At 36.1% G+C, this 15,402-nt stretch overlaps 1 protein-coding gene across 5 annotated transcripts in view; it reads right to left on the bottom strand.

Annotated features, from left to right (window-relative positions):
- Positions 1–333: 333 nt before the first annotated feature.
- Positions 334–15,402, bottom strand: part of Stxbp4 (syntaxin binding protein 4) — a 161,070-nt gene continuing 146,001 nt past the window's right edge. For all 5 annotated transcript variants that reach the window (XM_071603791.1, XM_071603790.1, XM_027924780.2 and 2 more), the window contains one exon: positions 334–864. In XM_071603791.1, the coding sequence (XP_071459892.1) occupies positions 750–864 (115 nt within the window). In that variant the 3' untranslated portion in view covers positions 334–749. The remainder of the gene's footprint in view (positions 865–15,402) is intronic.

Here is a 15,402-nt window from a genome sequence, read left to right on the forward strand (position 1 = left end):
GGGATAAAAATACTAGATCAGCCTAATAAGCATATCATGTGGTTTAAATACGATGAGTTTGGGCTGGGTATGTAGCTCAGTGATAGAGTGCTTGCCTAGCATATGCAAAGCCTTGGGTTCAATAACCAGTAAAGGTGGAGATGGAGGTGAGGATGGAGGGTAGAGAAGAGACAAAGTCTGAAAGTCATTTTGTAAATTAAAAAGTCCCCTAAAGATGTAAGTTGTATTTGGTAGCCCAGGAGATAGATGTTTAAATATGAGCCTTTAAAAATCCCCAAAAGCTTGCTAAGATCTCTTTCTAAGATATGAACATAAAAAAAAAAGATCAGTGAATTATCAAATAAATGAAGTATTTTACTCTGTTCACATAAATTTTAAATAGATCTTAATTATAAAGACCACTGGATATGATGCCAAATAATGAACTACATATAAAATTATAAAGATGTAAATATATAAGACAAAAGTATACATATAAAATTTAATTATATATCATTTCAAAAGATATAACTGAATCATTCTTAAGAAACTACTGAGTAGCAACTTTTAAATGTGTACAGTATATTAAAACATTTTTACAAAAATACCCTAAGTCTAGTCTCCATTTCCTACTCCATCAAGTAGTGCCTGCTTTGCTCCTATTTCAGATGGCTGTGTCTCAGAGTTGGGTGTCACAGGTCTCTGCTCAAGTCACGCGCACAGACTGAGATGCCGGAAGACTGTGGAGCTCCGCTTCCTACAGAAAACCATCAACTCTTCTGGTCGGTGAGTTCTCTAGAGCAATCCTCTTCATTCTCCTCTGAGCAAGACAGGTTCAAGATACTCCTCACGGGGTGAATCCAGGATGTAGTCTGTGTTACGTGACTTGAGAAGAACAAGGAATACAAATTAGGATCTGAACAATGATCTTTCTACCCAGCCACACAAGTACTGATCTTGGTTCCACTGCAGCCACCCTTCTGCAGTCCCTGGTAATAGAAAGCAGTTAGAACTGAACCCAACCAGTATGAATAAATCTTAGGCATGTTTTAAGGTTTGAAGAAAATCCATCTCCTTCTTTCCTCACTGGTAACAAGGAATGCAGGTTAATGCATCATCTTTGATTTCTCTTTTTTCCTTACTGGATAATATCAGTTAGCAAGTCCTATGATTGTCTAGCTGTAATATCTCAGCAATCTGTTCCCCCTCTCCTTTCCCAATGCAGTAGTCTGGGTCACTAAAATAGTGACTGCCTCTGTTCTAATTCTTTTCTAATTCATCGCCTACTCCAGCATAGAGATCTATGACAAATCCAATTAATGGCTTCTGGAACAAATACACATTCTATAGTATGAAACATCTTGTTTTTTATACTCCACAATAACATTTCCTTCTCTGCCACAATCCTCTTCCCTAAGGAGTTAACTTATCCTCATTCTAAAGAACCAAATCTCCCTTAAGATTCTTCCAATCTGTGCACAGTCTTGTCTCTTATTATACTGTATTTTTAATGCCTATTTATTTGTAGGCTTTTTTACAACATTTGAAGCTCTTCGAGGGCAGGAACTATTTTTTATCTTGGAATTTATGGTGCCTGACATGTTCTCAGAACAAAGGATTAGCATCCTGAAAGACAAATTTAGGAAAAGAACACAAATTTGAGGAAGGAGGTACAAAAGATAGTGGGCATGTGCAGGGAGTAGTAAAACATCACACAACCTTGGTCCTACTTGCTGGATGGGATGGTGTTTCTCAGGACTCATCTCTTACTCTAAGCCTTCAGCTAGATGAAACTCCTAAATCCACTGTTTGCCTACCTCCTGAGAGTTTGACAGACAGCTTCTGAATTTAGGATGGAAATTTGTTTCTTCTTTTTGGGAACTGTCTCTAGCTCTGATTTGCCACACTGCCTGCATCCACCCTAGATCAGTTTCCCCAGCCTATCCTCCCACACCAACCTCAGAAGCAGCATCACGTCTTAGATTAAGTGTGCCTGAAGGCCAGTGCCCATGAAGATCTAATAGACTGTGGATCTGAATGTATAGCCTAGGTCATACAACAACATTTTCCAAAGTATGTTCCAAGAGTTTTTAATAAATGCTGTATGAAGAAAGACTTGTATGATGTCAAATCCTACAGGTTAAATATAGGCAAATGGGGTTCTTAAGTATAGGACTTCCCAGCACCTTTAATATGCTAATGTGTCCCATGAATCTTTGAATATGCAACATTACTTAAACTAGCATGCTCCTGCTACTTACACATAGGGCTAGTGTTCAGGAAGTATCACAAAAATGAACCCATTTTATTGGCTATTGATGCTAGTTACTGAAAATATGGGACTGATACAAATATGGGACTGTCATTTCTGACTTGGTTTGTTTTCAATCCTATCCTCTAACTTTTGTTCGAATCACTCTGAACAAATTATTCAGCTTCTCTGTTTAAATATTATAGATGTAGCTTTCTGTGGAAGAAGATTGCTGATAATCTCACAATGGGGTTAAAGGAGCTCATGCCATTTAAGAACCAAGGTGAATGTGACAAGGCCCAGATATCTTCATAGTTTCAAAACCTTGAAGCATGGTTAAGTGGTACAAAGAATCATTATTCTCTTCACAATAATCCATATTACTATTCACTCTTTAAAGTGGTTTAAAGGAATTTTTCTTGATGATGGCTAAATTTACAAAAGCATCTGATTCGGTACAGGTTAATTTCATTTCAAGGCCTTTATAAAGCTGGGAAGCTGCCTAAATTGAAAGTGGTTTTAAAGAAATACTAACGAGAGCAGCATAAGAAGGGTGGAATGGCACTGCAAGGTGAAACGAGGACACAGCATCCTGTCAAAAGTGTGTGTTTGAAGCGAAGAAGCTGGAGGAGAATGCTCTGCTTATTTCACAGTCTCGGTATCCATGAGTGTCATGTTTATCAGCACACTTACAATATGTTGGTCCAAGGGAGAGACTGCAATTTAAGTTATCTTTAAAATTTCCCTCCCCTATAATGTTCCCTAATTGGGGAGGATGGGAAGAAAGGAAACCAGGAGCAACCACCTAAGGGAAAAATTTAGGTTCATGTTTTGCAATTTGACTATTTCACACAATATTCTTATACTTGAAATATTATAACTGCACAAATACAGAGTCCATTAGATTGGTGATTAAAATAATCAAAAGTAAGATGTTTAAAAAAAACTGAAGTGATTTTTTAAAATCAGCAAATCAACATCTGATCTTGCTCCAAATAGAAAGGTAATTCCATGAAATTCAAATTTTATCAGTCTTACATTCACAGCATACTTTTCTGGACTTGCTTAAAAACACACAAGCACACCTAAGTGTCAAACATGTAGCTACTTCAATGACTCACTAGGAAACAATAACACTGAAACAACAGGGTGATGTTTTCTGTGCTTTGAGAATATATTTCCACAACAGAATCTTGGGTAAATGCATCCAGAAGCAAGGGGTCAGAGTTTCTGAAACTCAGGTAATGCATGTGAAGGTCCTGGCAAAGAGCACATATTCAATGAATGATCACAGTCTATTGATAATTAGGGCTTTCTGATTATTGTAAGAAAAACTTGGAATTTTGCCTATGATGCTGGAATGGGGCCAGTTTTGAGTATACCATTCAATTTTAGGTCTTTGTGAGCACTGTGGCTAAAGAGCTTTGACATAATCGGTGTGATGAGATAATCCCAGATTTACTGGCTTTGAGAACATTCTAGTATTAGAAATATTTCCTCTCTGATTTGTGCACTTGGTAACTCAGCTGAAAAGAGAGAATAAACCAGTCCTGTTGATTCTGTTTAATTAATAAAGACCCGATGGTGAATAAAGGGAGATGCTGCTATTTAGAAGGAAAAATTTAGAGGTCCAGAAAATAAATGAAGCTGACTACAAAACATAAAAACCGTCCATTTGAACATACAGTACCTCTGGCAAATGCTCCTGCAGAGACAGTGCATCTGACCTGATTTGGAGAGCAATCAACAGCAGTTCAGACGTATTTGAAAATCCGAAAAGCATATTATTCCCTGCCTTTGAATAGTTGCCAAATCTGTTGTTGGAAAACAATAATATTCGATCCGGGAAAATGATGGTATTGTGTGTTTTTTAAAAAAATAATATTAGTAAATTGAAGGACATATTTTAGAGCTTATAAAAAACCTAAAAGAACATGCTTTATTTCATTGGCAAAGAAATATAAGCGAATTATTTAAATCCCATTATAATTACCCTCCTTATGTTTCTTACCTCGTAGCTAGAGGAGCAAAATGCTTTCTTTCAAAAAAGAAAGCAAATGCTTTCTTTCAAAATAAAAATTTAGGACAGCCTGCTAAGCAAAAAGTGGGCTTAAAGACAAAAAGTGTAACAGTTTTGTAGAAATTCATTCTTATAACTGTCTATGATGATGAAAGGAGAGGTTCTTCTGTAACTTTCCAATGTAGATGGCCCTATTTATAAATCTCTGAGTTTAATAAGACTTGCCAATATTATTTTATCATGCCTAAGATCAAGCTGCAGGATCAGAGCCAAAAGTAATTAACTTCCAATGTCATTTTTTAGGGGGATAACTTTATGGGTATAATATTCATATGAACCAGACAACAAAGTAAATACATGTTCATATGATTTGTTTCAGGCAGTAGTCACTTTGAATCATTGGAAAAATTTATTCCTGGCCACAGATTCCAAGTAGTGAAGTATATAAAAGATCTACACTTAAAACAGAATTTCCATTTTTTAAATTAACAAATTAGAGCACAAGAATATAAGGTGAACCACGTCAATAAAAGTACTAAAAACTCACCAAACCATAGTAAGGTATCATATAATCTGGCCACAGGCATTGGTTATGAGAATAACCACAGATCAGCAATATGAGGAATCCATCCCAAAATATGAAAGAGAAGATTATAGGCATTTTGTTCCCACTAATACAAGAATTCCCTCTTACATAATTTTAGAACTGTACCTCTAAAATGAATATTTTTCATTAATGAACTTTGTAAATATCACAGAACACTTTGAGCAGTTTGTACTGAGTGATCTGGAAAGTCAGTAGGGCTCTGATCAAACGTTAGCAGGATCTCATTCAAATCTTTACAGGACAAATTTTATTTTTATTATATATTTATGGTCCTTTCTATAAAAATACATTTTGGAAATCTTGAAATTCCAATTAATTAAAAAAACTTAGTCTGAGATATTAAATTATAATAATCTAAAGCTACAGTAATATTTTACTTACATATAATATTGAAGTAATTGCTATCACTAGACTTGTAAAAGATAAAAATTCCTGATAAAAAACATAAAGAATATTAATTATATTCTTCAGATACTATATATGACTTGGATTGTTGTCAATCATTACATAGAGCTAACATCCCAACTCCAAAACTGACATAATTAATTTTTCAAAGAAAGAAACAGCTGTATAAATCACAGATTGCAGCCCTGGGTAATTCTGAAAAATTAATCCTGTTTTTGATCATGATAGGACAAAAAACAAACAGAATAAAGTAAAAAATATGTCCTACTGATATCAATACCTAGATACCTATATCCTGGACTATAAGATACTAATCATGATATAGGCTTGTGGGTGTATTTATACTTTAACATATATCCTTTGACAGTGTCCCAAAAAAAAAAAAAAATTATGTTCTCCATCCCAGACTGTGGCATTGCTGCTAGGAGGCAGACATTCAGGCAAAGATTAATTTCCTAGCCCACCCTATCTTTATACTGAGCATGGGATTAGTTCCTGCCAATGGAAGGGGACAGAACTGTTTCTCTTTTATGAGTCTGAGGTCTTTAAGAAGATGGAGTGCCTTCTACACTCTTCAATCCTCACTCATTAACTACATGTAAAGGACTCTGAGGCTGCAGAGGATGGGCGGAACCAAGAGAAATGAAGCAGTCTGGACATCAAATTTACCATCCAGAAGAAATAGCCACACCCATTAAACAGGAATGCTGCACTGATCTGTGGGTATTAAGCTACTGAAAGGAGATGTGCTACTGCAGTTAGTGTTATGTGAATCACTGCCAAGCCCAAGGGAGTATTTCAAGAGGAAGCCATGACTGACTTTGCCAGGGAATATATGTACTACTTTTATAGTTTTAAAATACAGAAAACCGGCAATAAATAATTTTCTTGCTACTTTATGTCAACAATCAAAAGACTGTCAGAATATAGACTAATACACACTAAATTTAATTAGAAACCACTTTGCAAGACCACATTATTTTCAGATTAAATTCCCACTAGTGTGCAAAAGTACATAAAATATAGAAACTCCTTTAATTTTAATGTTCTTTAAGATAGAATTATGAGTAACACAGGCTTTCACTTAATTTAGTAAATAAATTTATTAAACATCTGACTAAACATATTTTTCTTAATTACCAAATTTGAAACTTTAAAACCTGAAATTTAAAACATACAATTTCAACTTATTTTATATCGAGTCTAATATTATTTTTATACCAAAGTTAATTTTATATATATATATATATATATATATATATATATATATATATATATATATATATAGTATTAGAGAAAATTTATATCACAAAACTGAAAGTGAGTTTGAGAGATTCTTAAAGAGAAAATTTTTGAGGTCTTGAGGTATTTTGTTAGTATTACTGACACCATCATGTGAAGTGCTACAGTCATTTGAGAGTGAGTGCTTGAACCCTCTAATTCTAGTGAAAAATTATGGGATTTAAAAAACATACCATCATCCTCTATAGTTCTCTCACATACTTTGAATACTGATTGATTTCAATGGTGCCTGCCATGTGTGGACTTATGACTACATGGATTTAACTGTCCATTATGAGAAAAGGAATACTGAGACAGTTGAAATATCTGTCCAAGTCATGTTTTAGAGACAGGATCTGACTTCTGAGAATTTAACCAGTATGTTAGACTCCTCTGTTATCTGGGTTGGTTTCCATGACAACACATGAAGAGGCTCTGAAGTGGATTAGGTGATACCATCTGAATGGGGCCCTTCAGCTCAGCAAGGTGAAATTAATTGAATAATTAACTCAATGATCACAGATAATCTGTCCAATGCTACTATATCTTTTTAATAGTACTTGTCATGAAATTTATAAAAAAATGTTATCTGAATAACTGTGAATAAAAAGTACATGTGAAGCCTGAATCAGAGGCCTTTGTGCTTCCCCAGCAGTCAGAAATTTTGAGTCATGTGACAATAAATTCTAAATATGTTTATTTTTGTCCACTAAACTGTTAGCTTCTGCAGGTCAGGAATGTGTCTTTCTTATCTTTATAGCTTGTGTCTGGCTCACAAAAAGTGGAATCAATAAATGTTTGATGCCTGGATACAATATACATCCCACTGACATATTATTATAGTTACAGCATTGACTGAAAAGTGGGAGACTAAGTTATTTATAGTTGAGGTTCAGATAAAACAATCCTCAGATGTGATAATGCAGTGAATTTGTCTTACATAGTTTACAGATATGTTTACAGAAATTGAACATTACCTGGGGAAAAAGAGACTCACTTAATTTAGCTCAAAAGTCACCAAGTAATCAGAATAGCCCACCTTGCCAATACTCTCACATCCAAGCAGCTTGCTAAGGTCTATTCACACATTTGGTGATAGGTAATGATTGAAGCAGTATTATAATTCAATTTTAACTAGAGTTTCTGGCATTTATATGTAAATTTACTTGAATCCCAGGCTTTAAGTTATAATTATTTACGGCAAATAAATACTCTTGTAAGCTAACAAATCTAGTTTTAACCATTAGAATATAAAATGTTTTAAAAACACAAAGCTCTTCCTAAGAGCTCACTCTATCCTTCATTCTCTACCCCTTGCCAATAACTTATATAATTCAGGACACACACTCTGCTTTGAGGTTAGCTGATAATCAAAATTAATTCCCCTTTACCATGTAACTTAACATATCCACAAGTCCTGGGGACCAGGATTGGACATTGTTGGAGATCACTGTTTTCTGTCTGCCACACTCCCTTACTCCTCAGTTGCTTCTTTGTAATGCCTAGGGCCACTTCCATGAAGTAAAAAGGCACTGGGGTTTGAATCAATTCTTGCAATTTGCCTAAAACTTGGTAAATTTGTTACAAGAAAGATTATATGACAATGAAAATAATCCAATGGATGAAGAACAAGGTGCCAAAGATCTTACAGAAAGCAAATTAAAGGAAAAGCAATTGTTAAGGACAGAACTGTGTCCAGGAAGAGAGGCTTCAACAGAAACCAACCCTGCTGACACCTTATTTTGGGACTTCAGACCTCCAGAACTGTGAGAAAATAAATTTTTATTGTTTAAGACATCTACTCTGGGCTATTTTATTATGGAAGCACTAGCAAGCTAACACAGCAACTTGGGAGGAAAAGTGACAAAAAGAAGTATATGTTAATAAATCTATATAAAGGGTCCTAGAAGCAGAGAGAAGTCTACATCTGGCTAAACCAAGTATAACTCCAAAAAGGTGATAAATTTCCAAAGAACTCTATGCAAACCTGGGGGATTTGCTTATAATACCCCAATGAAATTCTGGAAATCATGCTTCATGCCCAATTTATACCTGTCATTATTGAAATGGTAGGGAAAAGAGCTTGATGTTGGATGTCTAGATCTGGATGTTTTATTCATCTCAGTGGCTTTGCCATTCTGAATAACCCAAGCCAGCTGGCTGGCCTTTCGTTTAAATGACAATTTCTCCTACAGAATTTCATATTTCTATACATCTTTGTAGGTATTTATAGAAAATCCTGGGCAAGCTGTTCCAGGCTCATGATCAATGCAACCTTTCTGCTCCTATCACTGGGCTTTTGACTGTCCAGAGAGTAGTAGAAATGTAGGTTTTGGCTACTGGTTTCTATTTGCAGCTGTGCAAATGTTGTCATTTAAAACTCCTTCATTGGTAAATAGCAATGAAGCAAGGGAAGGAAGGGGAAACCACATCTGTTAAGAGCTCACCTTGAGCCAGGTATTTTGCCAGGGGCTTTAGATCCCTAATTTCATTCAATTCTCAAAACCATCTGGGGAGATAGAAATTATTGTTATTGTTTTCAGGAGGATACATTGAAATAACCAATACTAAGTTCATGCTTGAAAGTGGTGACAAAAATATTAGAACCCAGGTCCATTAGGTACTGAAGCCTCCTTTCTCTCCCCCATTGATTGCTTCTCCAAACTGCCAACAGTATTTACTCACTGGAAAAATATTCAGTCCTACACATACCACACCGTGTGCAACAGAATGGATATTCTAAATAAGTTATCACATAGGTGGTTACAACTTTGAAGTGCAAACTAGTGAGGATTTTAGTATATTACAACTTATTCATAGAAAAGTAGTGTTTGTAGGCAAAATGTTAATCAGGACTACCTTGACTACTTTTAAGTCCTGTGCTGGTTTCTTCATTATTGTCTCATTAAGAATGGCATGCTTGGAGGACTAGGTTTATAACTCAGTGATAGAGTGCTTGCCTAGCACATGTGAGGCATTGGGTTCAATCCTCAGCACCACATAAAAATAAATAAATAGTCAGGCGTGGTGGCACACGCCTGTAATCCTAGCGGTTTGGGAGGCTAAGATGGGAGAATCACGAGTTCAAAACCAGCCTCAGCAACCTCAAGGTGCTAAGCAACTCAGTTGCGACCCTGTCTATAAATAAAATACAAAATTGGGCTGGGGATATGGCTCAGTGCTTGAGTACCCCCAAGTTCAATCCCTAGTACCAATAAATAAATAAATAAATAAATAAAAGTATTGTGTACATCTACAACTAAAAATATTTAAAAAAAATATTTAAAAAAAACTAAAAATATTTTTTAAAAAAGGAAGAAAAAAAAAAAGAAAGAAAGAAAGGTATGCTTAGGTTCTTATCCATGCAGAATACAGCGAGGAGCCTACCCTAGCCCGAAGACAGAAATTGTCCTGACGCCTCATTAAATGAGCCTTAGAGCTTATTAGTCTGTCAGTGGACATTTCTTAACTTATTGAAAATGAATCAAAGCAGCCAAATTAATGAGGTCTTCAGAGGGAGAGAGCTTCACAATGTCCAAAAAGTGAAGCTAAAACAATCTGCCCAGGATTCGGGGAAAGGTAAAAGAAGTAACTTTTTATTTCCAATCTCCCATATTTCCTCTCCAATCCCCCAAATTTCTAATTGCTTTAGAATTACTAAAGATAGGATCTATTTGCAGAATAAAGTTAGGCCCTAGGAAACTGTAAGCTCAAATTCTTCCTTGTGTGTTTTCAATTTTTTATTTTATAAAGGAGATGACACGGTGTAACCGAAGTTTTTAATTAACACAGTAGGCTGACAATGGTCAATCTTATCCATATATAGGTTAAGATCCACATTCTTTCCTACTTGGGAACAACCTAACTATCTTATTCTATCCAAAGTTCAGATACATACTTATGGTTGTTAATGAACTCTGACTGGAAATAAGAAAATCATGCCTATCGAAAATTAGAGTTACAAAAGCAAAGCTTCAAATATTGAACATCTCATAAGATATTGGGGAGTGATTGTCATAATTTGTTATTCCAACCTAATAGCTACCTTTTTACTGTTCATCCAAGCAGAGTTTCTATGTTAGCAATATGCTGTAGAAAATCAACATTCCAAAGATGTGGCACATGTCTTATAAGACATTACTTCCCCACACCCACGGCAGACATCTTTAATTAATTGATCAAGGCCTATGTTAGTGAGGTTAAATATGGCTTTAGAATTCTCAAACAACACTTGAGGTAGTCATCATCAACTAAGAGCTGGTGTGAGGTGTCATCTACTTTCCTTCCCAGCTCTACACAAAACTTTAGTTTTATTAAAAAAAAAACAAAACACAGATTTCCTATATTCTACTGATGTGTAATAGAGAACAGAATCTATAACATGAGAAACAATATTTCAATACCTCCGATTTTAGATTTGACATATAAGGAGAATTACAAGACCATGCAAGTAATTTTTAAAAGCAAATAATTATATCTATTTGAAGTCACCAATAATATAATTGAATATTCATTAGCAAGTATCTGATATTTAGAAGCTTATACTATTTATTTACAAATATTGTATGTACATATAATTTAATTGACATAATATTGGGAAATGGCATTTTAGTAGGTATCCTCTAACATGGTTCCTAGAGAACCACATCATCTGGAATCCAGTCTTGTGTAGTTGCCTACTACACTGTACCAGGGTTGGTTTTTGTGACCAACAACAGATGAGAAGGTATATCACTCACTTCTGAGATTGGTTTTGAAAGGCACTGTAGCTTTTTTTTGTCAGGTATCTCTCATCCCTTGTTCTTAGGGAAGGCAGCTGCTATGTTGGGAGTGACCCCACAGACTTATATGAGAAGTTGAGGCCTCTGCCAACAGCCTCATAAGTGAGCTTGAAATAAGTCTTCTAGCCAGCCTAGGAAGCCACTCTTCAATTCCTGGGGGGCCCAGCTAGCAAACAGCTTGACAACTTCATGAAAGACTCAGGAAGACAGAATGCAAGAGCATCAAAATAACGCAGGGAAGTCAATTCTGTATTGTTGATGTTTTGAAACTGGGTGGAAAAAATTTATTATGTAGAAATAGGGAATTAATATAAGTATGATCATTGATCACAGTAAATTCAATCTTTTGATGAAAAGTTAAAAGAGTACAATGGAAGCAAGTATCAGCTATATCTAATTTGCAATTATAAACTCAGTTTTATTAATAAACATGATAACTCTCAAAATATTTTTATTTATCACATAACATACTTTAATATAGAATCATATGAAAAGATTATCGTAAATTTGTATTAGTATACAACTTCAAGGGGAAGATAAGAAGTTGAGCGAAAAAATGATCAAGTAATGAGATAATTTTATTACAGCACCCTCAAGATAATGAATACTTTGTCATTAAGAATGCTGCAACTTCCTCTCTAAGGAGAAAATAGAAAAAATGTTCCTAGAATATACTGATATATTTTATGCAAGTATGTCGATAGATTTACATATATATTTATGGCAAGTGAGCATGCCTGTGTTCACGCATGTCAGCACACACACACACACACACAGACACATACATTTGTTAGTTCTATGACACACTGGCTCTGTCAATGACAATGCTGTATAAGTCTGTCCAAACCAGGTAAAATGCTCTTCTCTGGCATCAGAATTCAAGTAGATGACAAAGTATTAATAGATGTGTGGATGGACGCGGAAATGGTAAATGGCTAGGAATACTCTGTGAGGACCATATGTACCTGGACATTCTGGAGACAGCGCTGACAGTTATTCTCTTGCTGGAGGCTTATCTTTCATCAGACTTAATGATTCGATCTCTGGAAGGACAGTGACAGATGCCAATTTCTGGGAAGGGATCATCTGTATGCCAACCATCATCTCTTTGGGTGTTCTGGGAGGGTGATTTCAGTCATTATTCTTTTTAAGCAGAGGTGAGTGAGGCAATAACGTGAGTTAATTGTTATTTCTTTAGCCTCCAGACTATCATCCACCTACAAATAAACCCCTCCCCTCTCAATAGCTAACACAGGCTGTGTGGCCTCAAAATTTTGGTTGGGGGTAGTGGAAGGATAAAAATTAAAACAAAACAAAACCTAAATAGTTCTAAGAAGGACCTTGGTAGATGTTCACTTGTGTAGACTTTACTTACTCGGCAATATCACCTAACTCAAAGTGGCTCAGAGCCATGAAGAAACTGCCACCAAATGTCAAACTTTACGTATATCAGCTCATTCATTCTGGACAGGAATTCTAGGAAGTGCTAATATACTTTATATTTTATAAATGTGGAATAAAACCCTACAGATGTTAAATAAACATGCCCAAGGTCATTCAGCTATTTTGTGGAAACACCAGCATTTGCATCCAAGTTCTTGGCGTCCAAGGCCCATGCTCCTCATTTTCTTAAACCAATGGCTATCCTGTAATCAAATCCACCCCCATCAGAACTTGCATACTTGACTCACCACAATTCCTGCAGGCCCATGCTCAAAGACTATTTATAAGCAATTCAAATTAGATTACTCTCTTCTCCAAATAAGAAATTCCTGGAGAAGAGGGTGACTGTGCAGAGGGAAAAAATATGGGGGTGAAGGGAGTGACAGGCACATGGAGAGCAGTGACAGATGACAGATTTGTCTCTACTCTAGCACATACAGCTCAATGTCCCCTGCAGAATTCACTGTCTATATAATGATGAATGTTCATAATGATCATGTTCAGTGGGCTCTGTACAAGAAGGCAGGGAAGTATGTAGTACATATCAAAGTAAGACTTTGGTCAAGAACAGTTTAGATAAGTCTTGGTGCTTGAATGAGGTAAAATTTTAATGATAAAAACAAAACCCAACTCACAACAAGCACCCTACTCCTCCATAAGGAGGGGAAAGATGCACCACGATATTAGATTTTCTTATTTTTGCTCTTTGACCTTTCTAATCTCCAGAAGATCACTACTTATTTTTAAAATCAAAATTCTATTTTGCTATTTTAAATTGGATATAGAGCTGTATCTGCATCAAGATCTGTTTAAAATGTCTTTCTTGTCACGTTAACAGACAACCTTAAAATAAGGAGGGGGAGGTGGTGCAGCCTGAGTATGTGTGTAGGGGGTGGCTTTGGACCCACACAACCCTGGTTCTGTACCTTGGCTCTGCAATTTTATTGTGCGTGACCTTGACAAATTTAGCCTCTTTAACAGTTTCTTCAGCTGTAATGGTGAGATAATGATACCCACCATTGCCCTTTGGAAAACAAATTTATTTTATGTTTTTTATGCTTTCCTCATATATCAAGATTAAGATTAAGGTTAAGGAAGAGAACTGATGGGCTTCCAGAATGCATCCTTTGGGGTATTTTTCTGAGTGGAGTAAACGGGACTGGGTAATGTGGCTTCTTTTCCTATTTATTCCACAAGAATTGAGTTAGATCTCAGGGCAGCTGAAGAGTTTGCTGACCCTTCTTTTTTTATGTCTTCTCCTTGGGTGCTATCTTCCCCTGGTATTAGTAGTTCAGCCCAAGGCTGTTGTTCCCATCTGTAAGGACCAGTAGCTACGTCAACTGGGTACCAGTGGGGAGCCAAACTGACTCTCTGGCTATCCATCTCTTGCTCCCCCTTTTTCTTTGTTATGGGCAATCGTGTTCTTAGTATCTATCTCTCATACAGTGCTAGTTAGGCTCTCATATTTGGTTTTGGGTTAGGATGTACTGACAGACAGCTAAGCTTAGGCAAAGGAGTTCCCTACGGGGTCTGGACTCATTTATTAACACTTTTCAAGAGACTCTGAAAGCAGAACCCCAGTTATTAATGAATGCTTGCTTTCCTTCCTTTGATCATACATTCATTTGGGGATCTTCTAGAGCATAACATGGCAAGATATAGTTCACCACCCTCATCACACCATCAGTAAGTTAAGTGACATCTGTTTAGATATCATTAAAAGGATTAAATGACACAACATATAGAAACCAACATCTATGTCTGGCAATTGAACATCAGCTAGGGCTCAATGCAAATTTGACTGTGTTGTTTTATTTTCCTGATGTCCCTACAGGATACTAAACACGATTAATCCAGCACATCAGAGGGCAAGTTTCTTTACAAGAGGTCTGAGCTGGAAGTGAATAGTGTGGTGCTAACTGTAATATGCACATGGAATTCCTGGGTTCTCTGCTCCAAAATTCCTTCTCCTTCATACTTTTCCTTTACTTATCACTACAGACTACAAGGAAAGCACACCATGAAAACACTTTGCCAGGTTTATCCTTAGTTTTTCCTCAAATTTTTTTCAAATATGAAGGTTTTGAATTCTCAGTCTTTATAATAGTGATTTGATTTCTCAGTTTTTTTTTCCCACCAAAAATTCTCCATATTGCAAAATGATGATGACTACTTACTGTGCATCTGCTGTGCTCACAGTTGTATGCTAGGTGATTCAACAACTCTATAAAGTTGATAGTATTCCCCTTACTTTATTGATTGGAAAACTGAGGCTAAGAGAGATGTGACATCACAGGGCTTGAAAGTATTTGCACATCTGAAGGGATAGCAAGGACATGTCTTCCTTTTCCTTTTAAAATGTATACCATGCATAATTTACCAAAAGAATGAACAGGGAGTTTCTTGGGCTCTCAGGAGTCTGTTGAGATTCCCTTTTGTGCTCTCATAACACCAATTCTGACATGAAAGGATTTACTCAGAACACAGGGGCAGTATATCAGACTGCTCTGTCCAGAGTAAAACTAACCGGTTCAGCAGCTAGACAACGTAATTTTGTCCAGGTTTTTAAGGCCTCTAGCAGACAGTCTAGTACAGTACAAAAGATCTTGGATCAGAAGACTTTGACTCTAGTTCT

Source organism: Marmota flaviventris, chromosome 17, assembly GCF_047511675.1.
Source record: "Marmota flaviventris isolate mMarFla1 chromosome 17, mMarFla1.hap1, whole genome shotgun sequence".
Taxonomy (NCBI): Eukaryota; Metazoa; Chordata; class Mammalia; order Rodentia; family Sciuridae; genus Marmota; species Marmota flaviventris.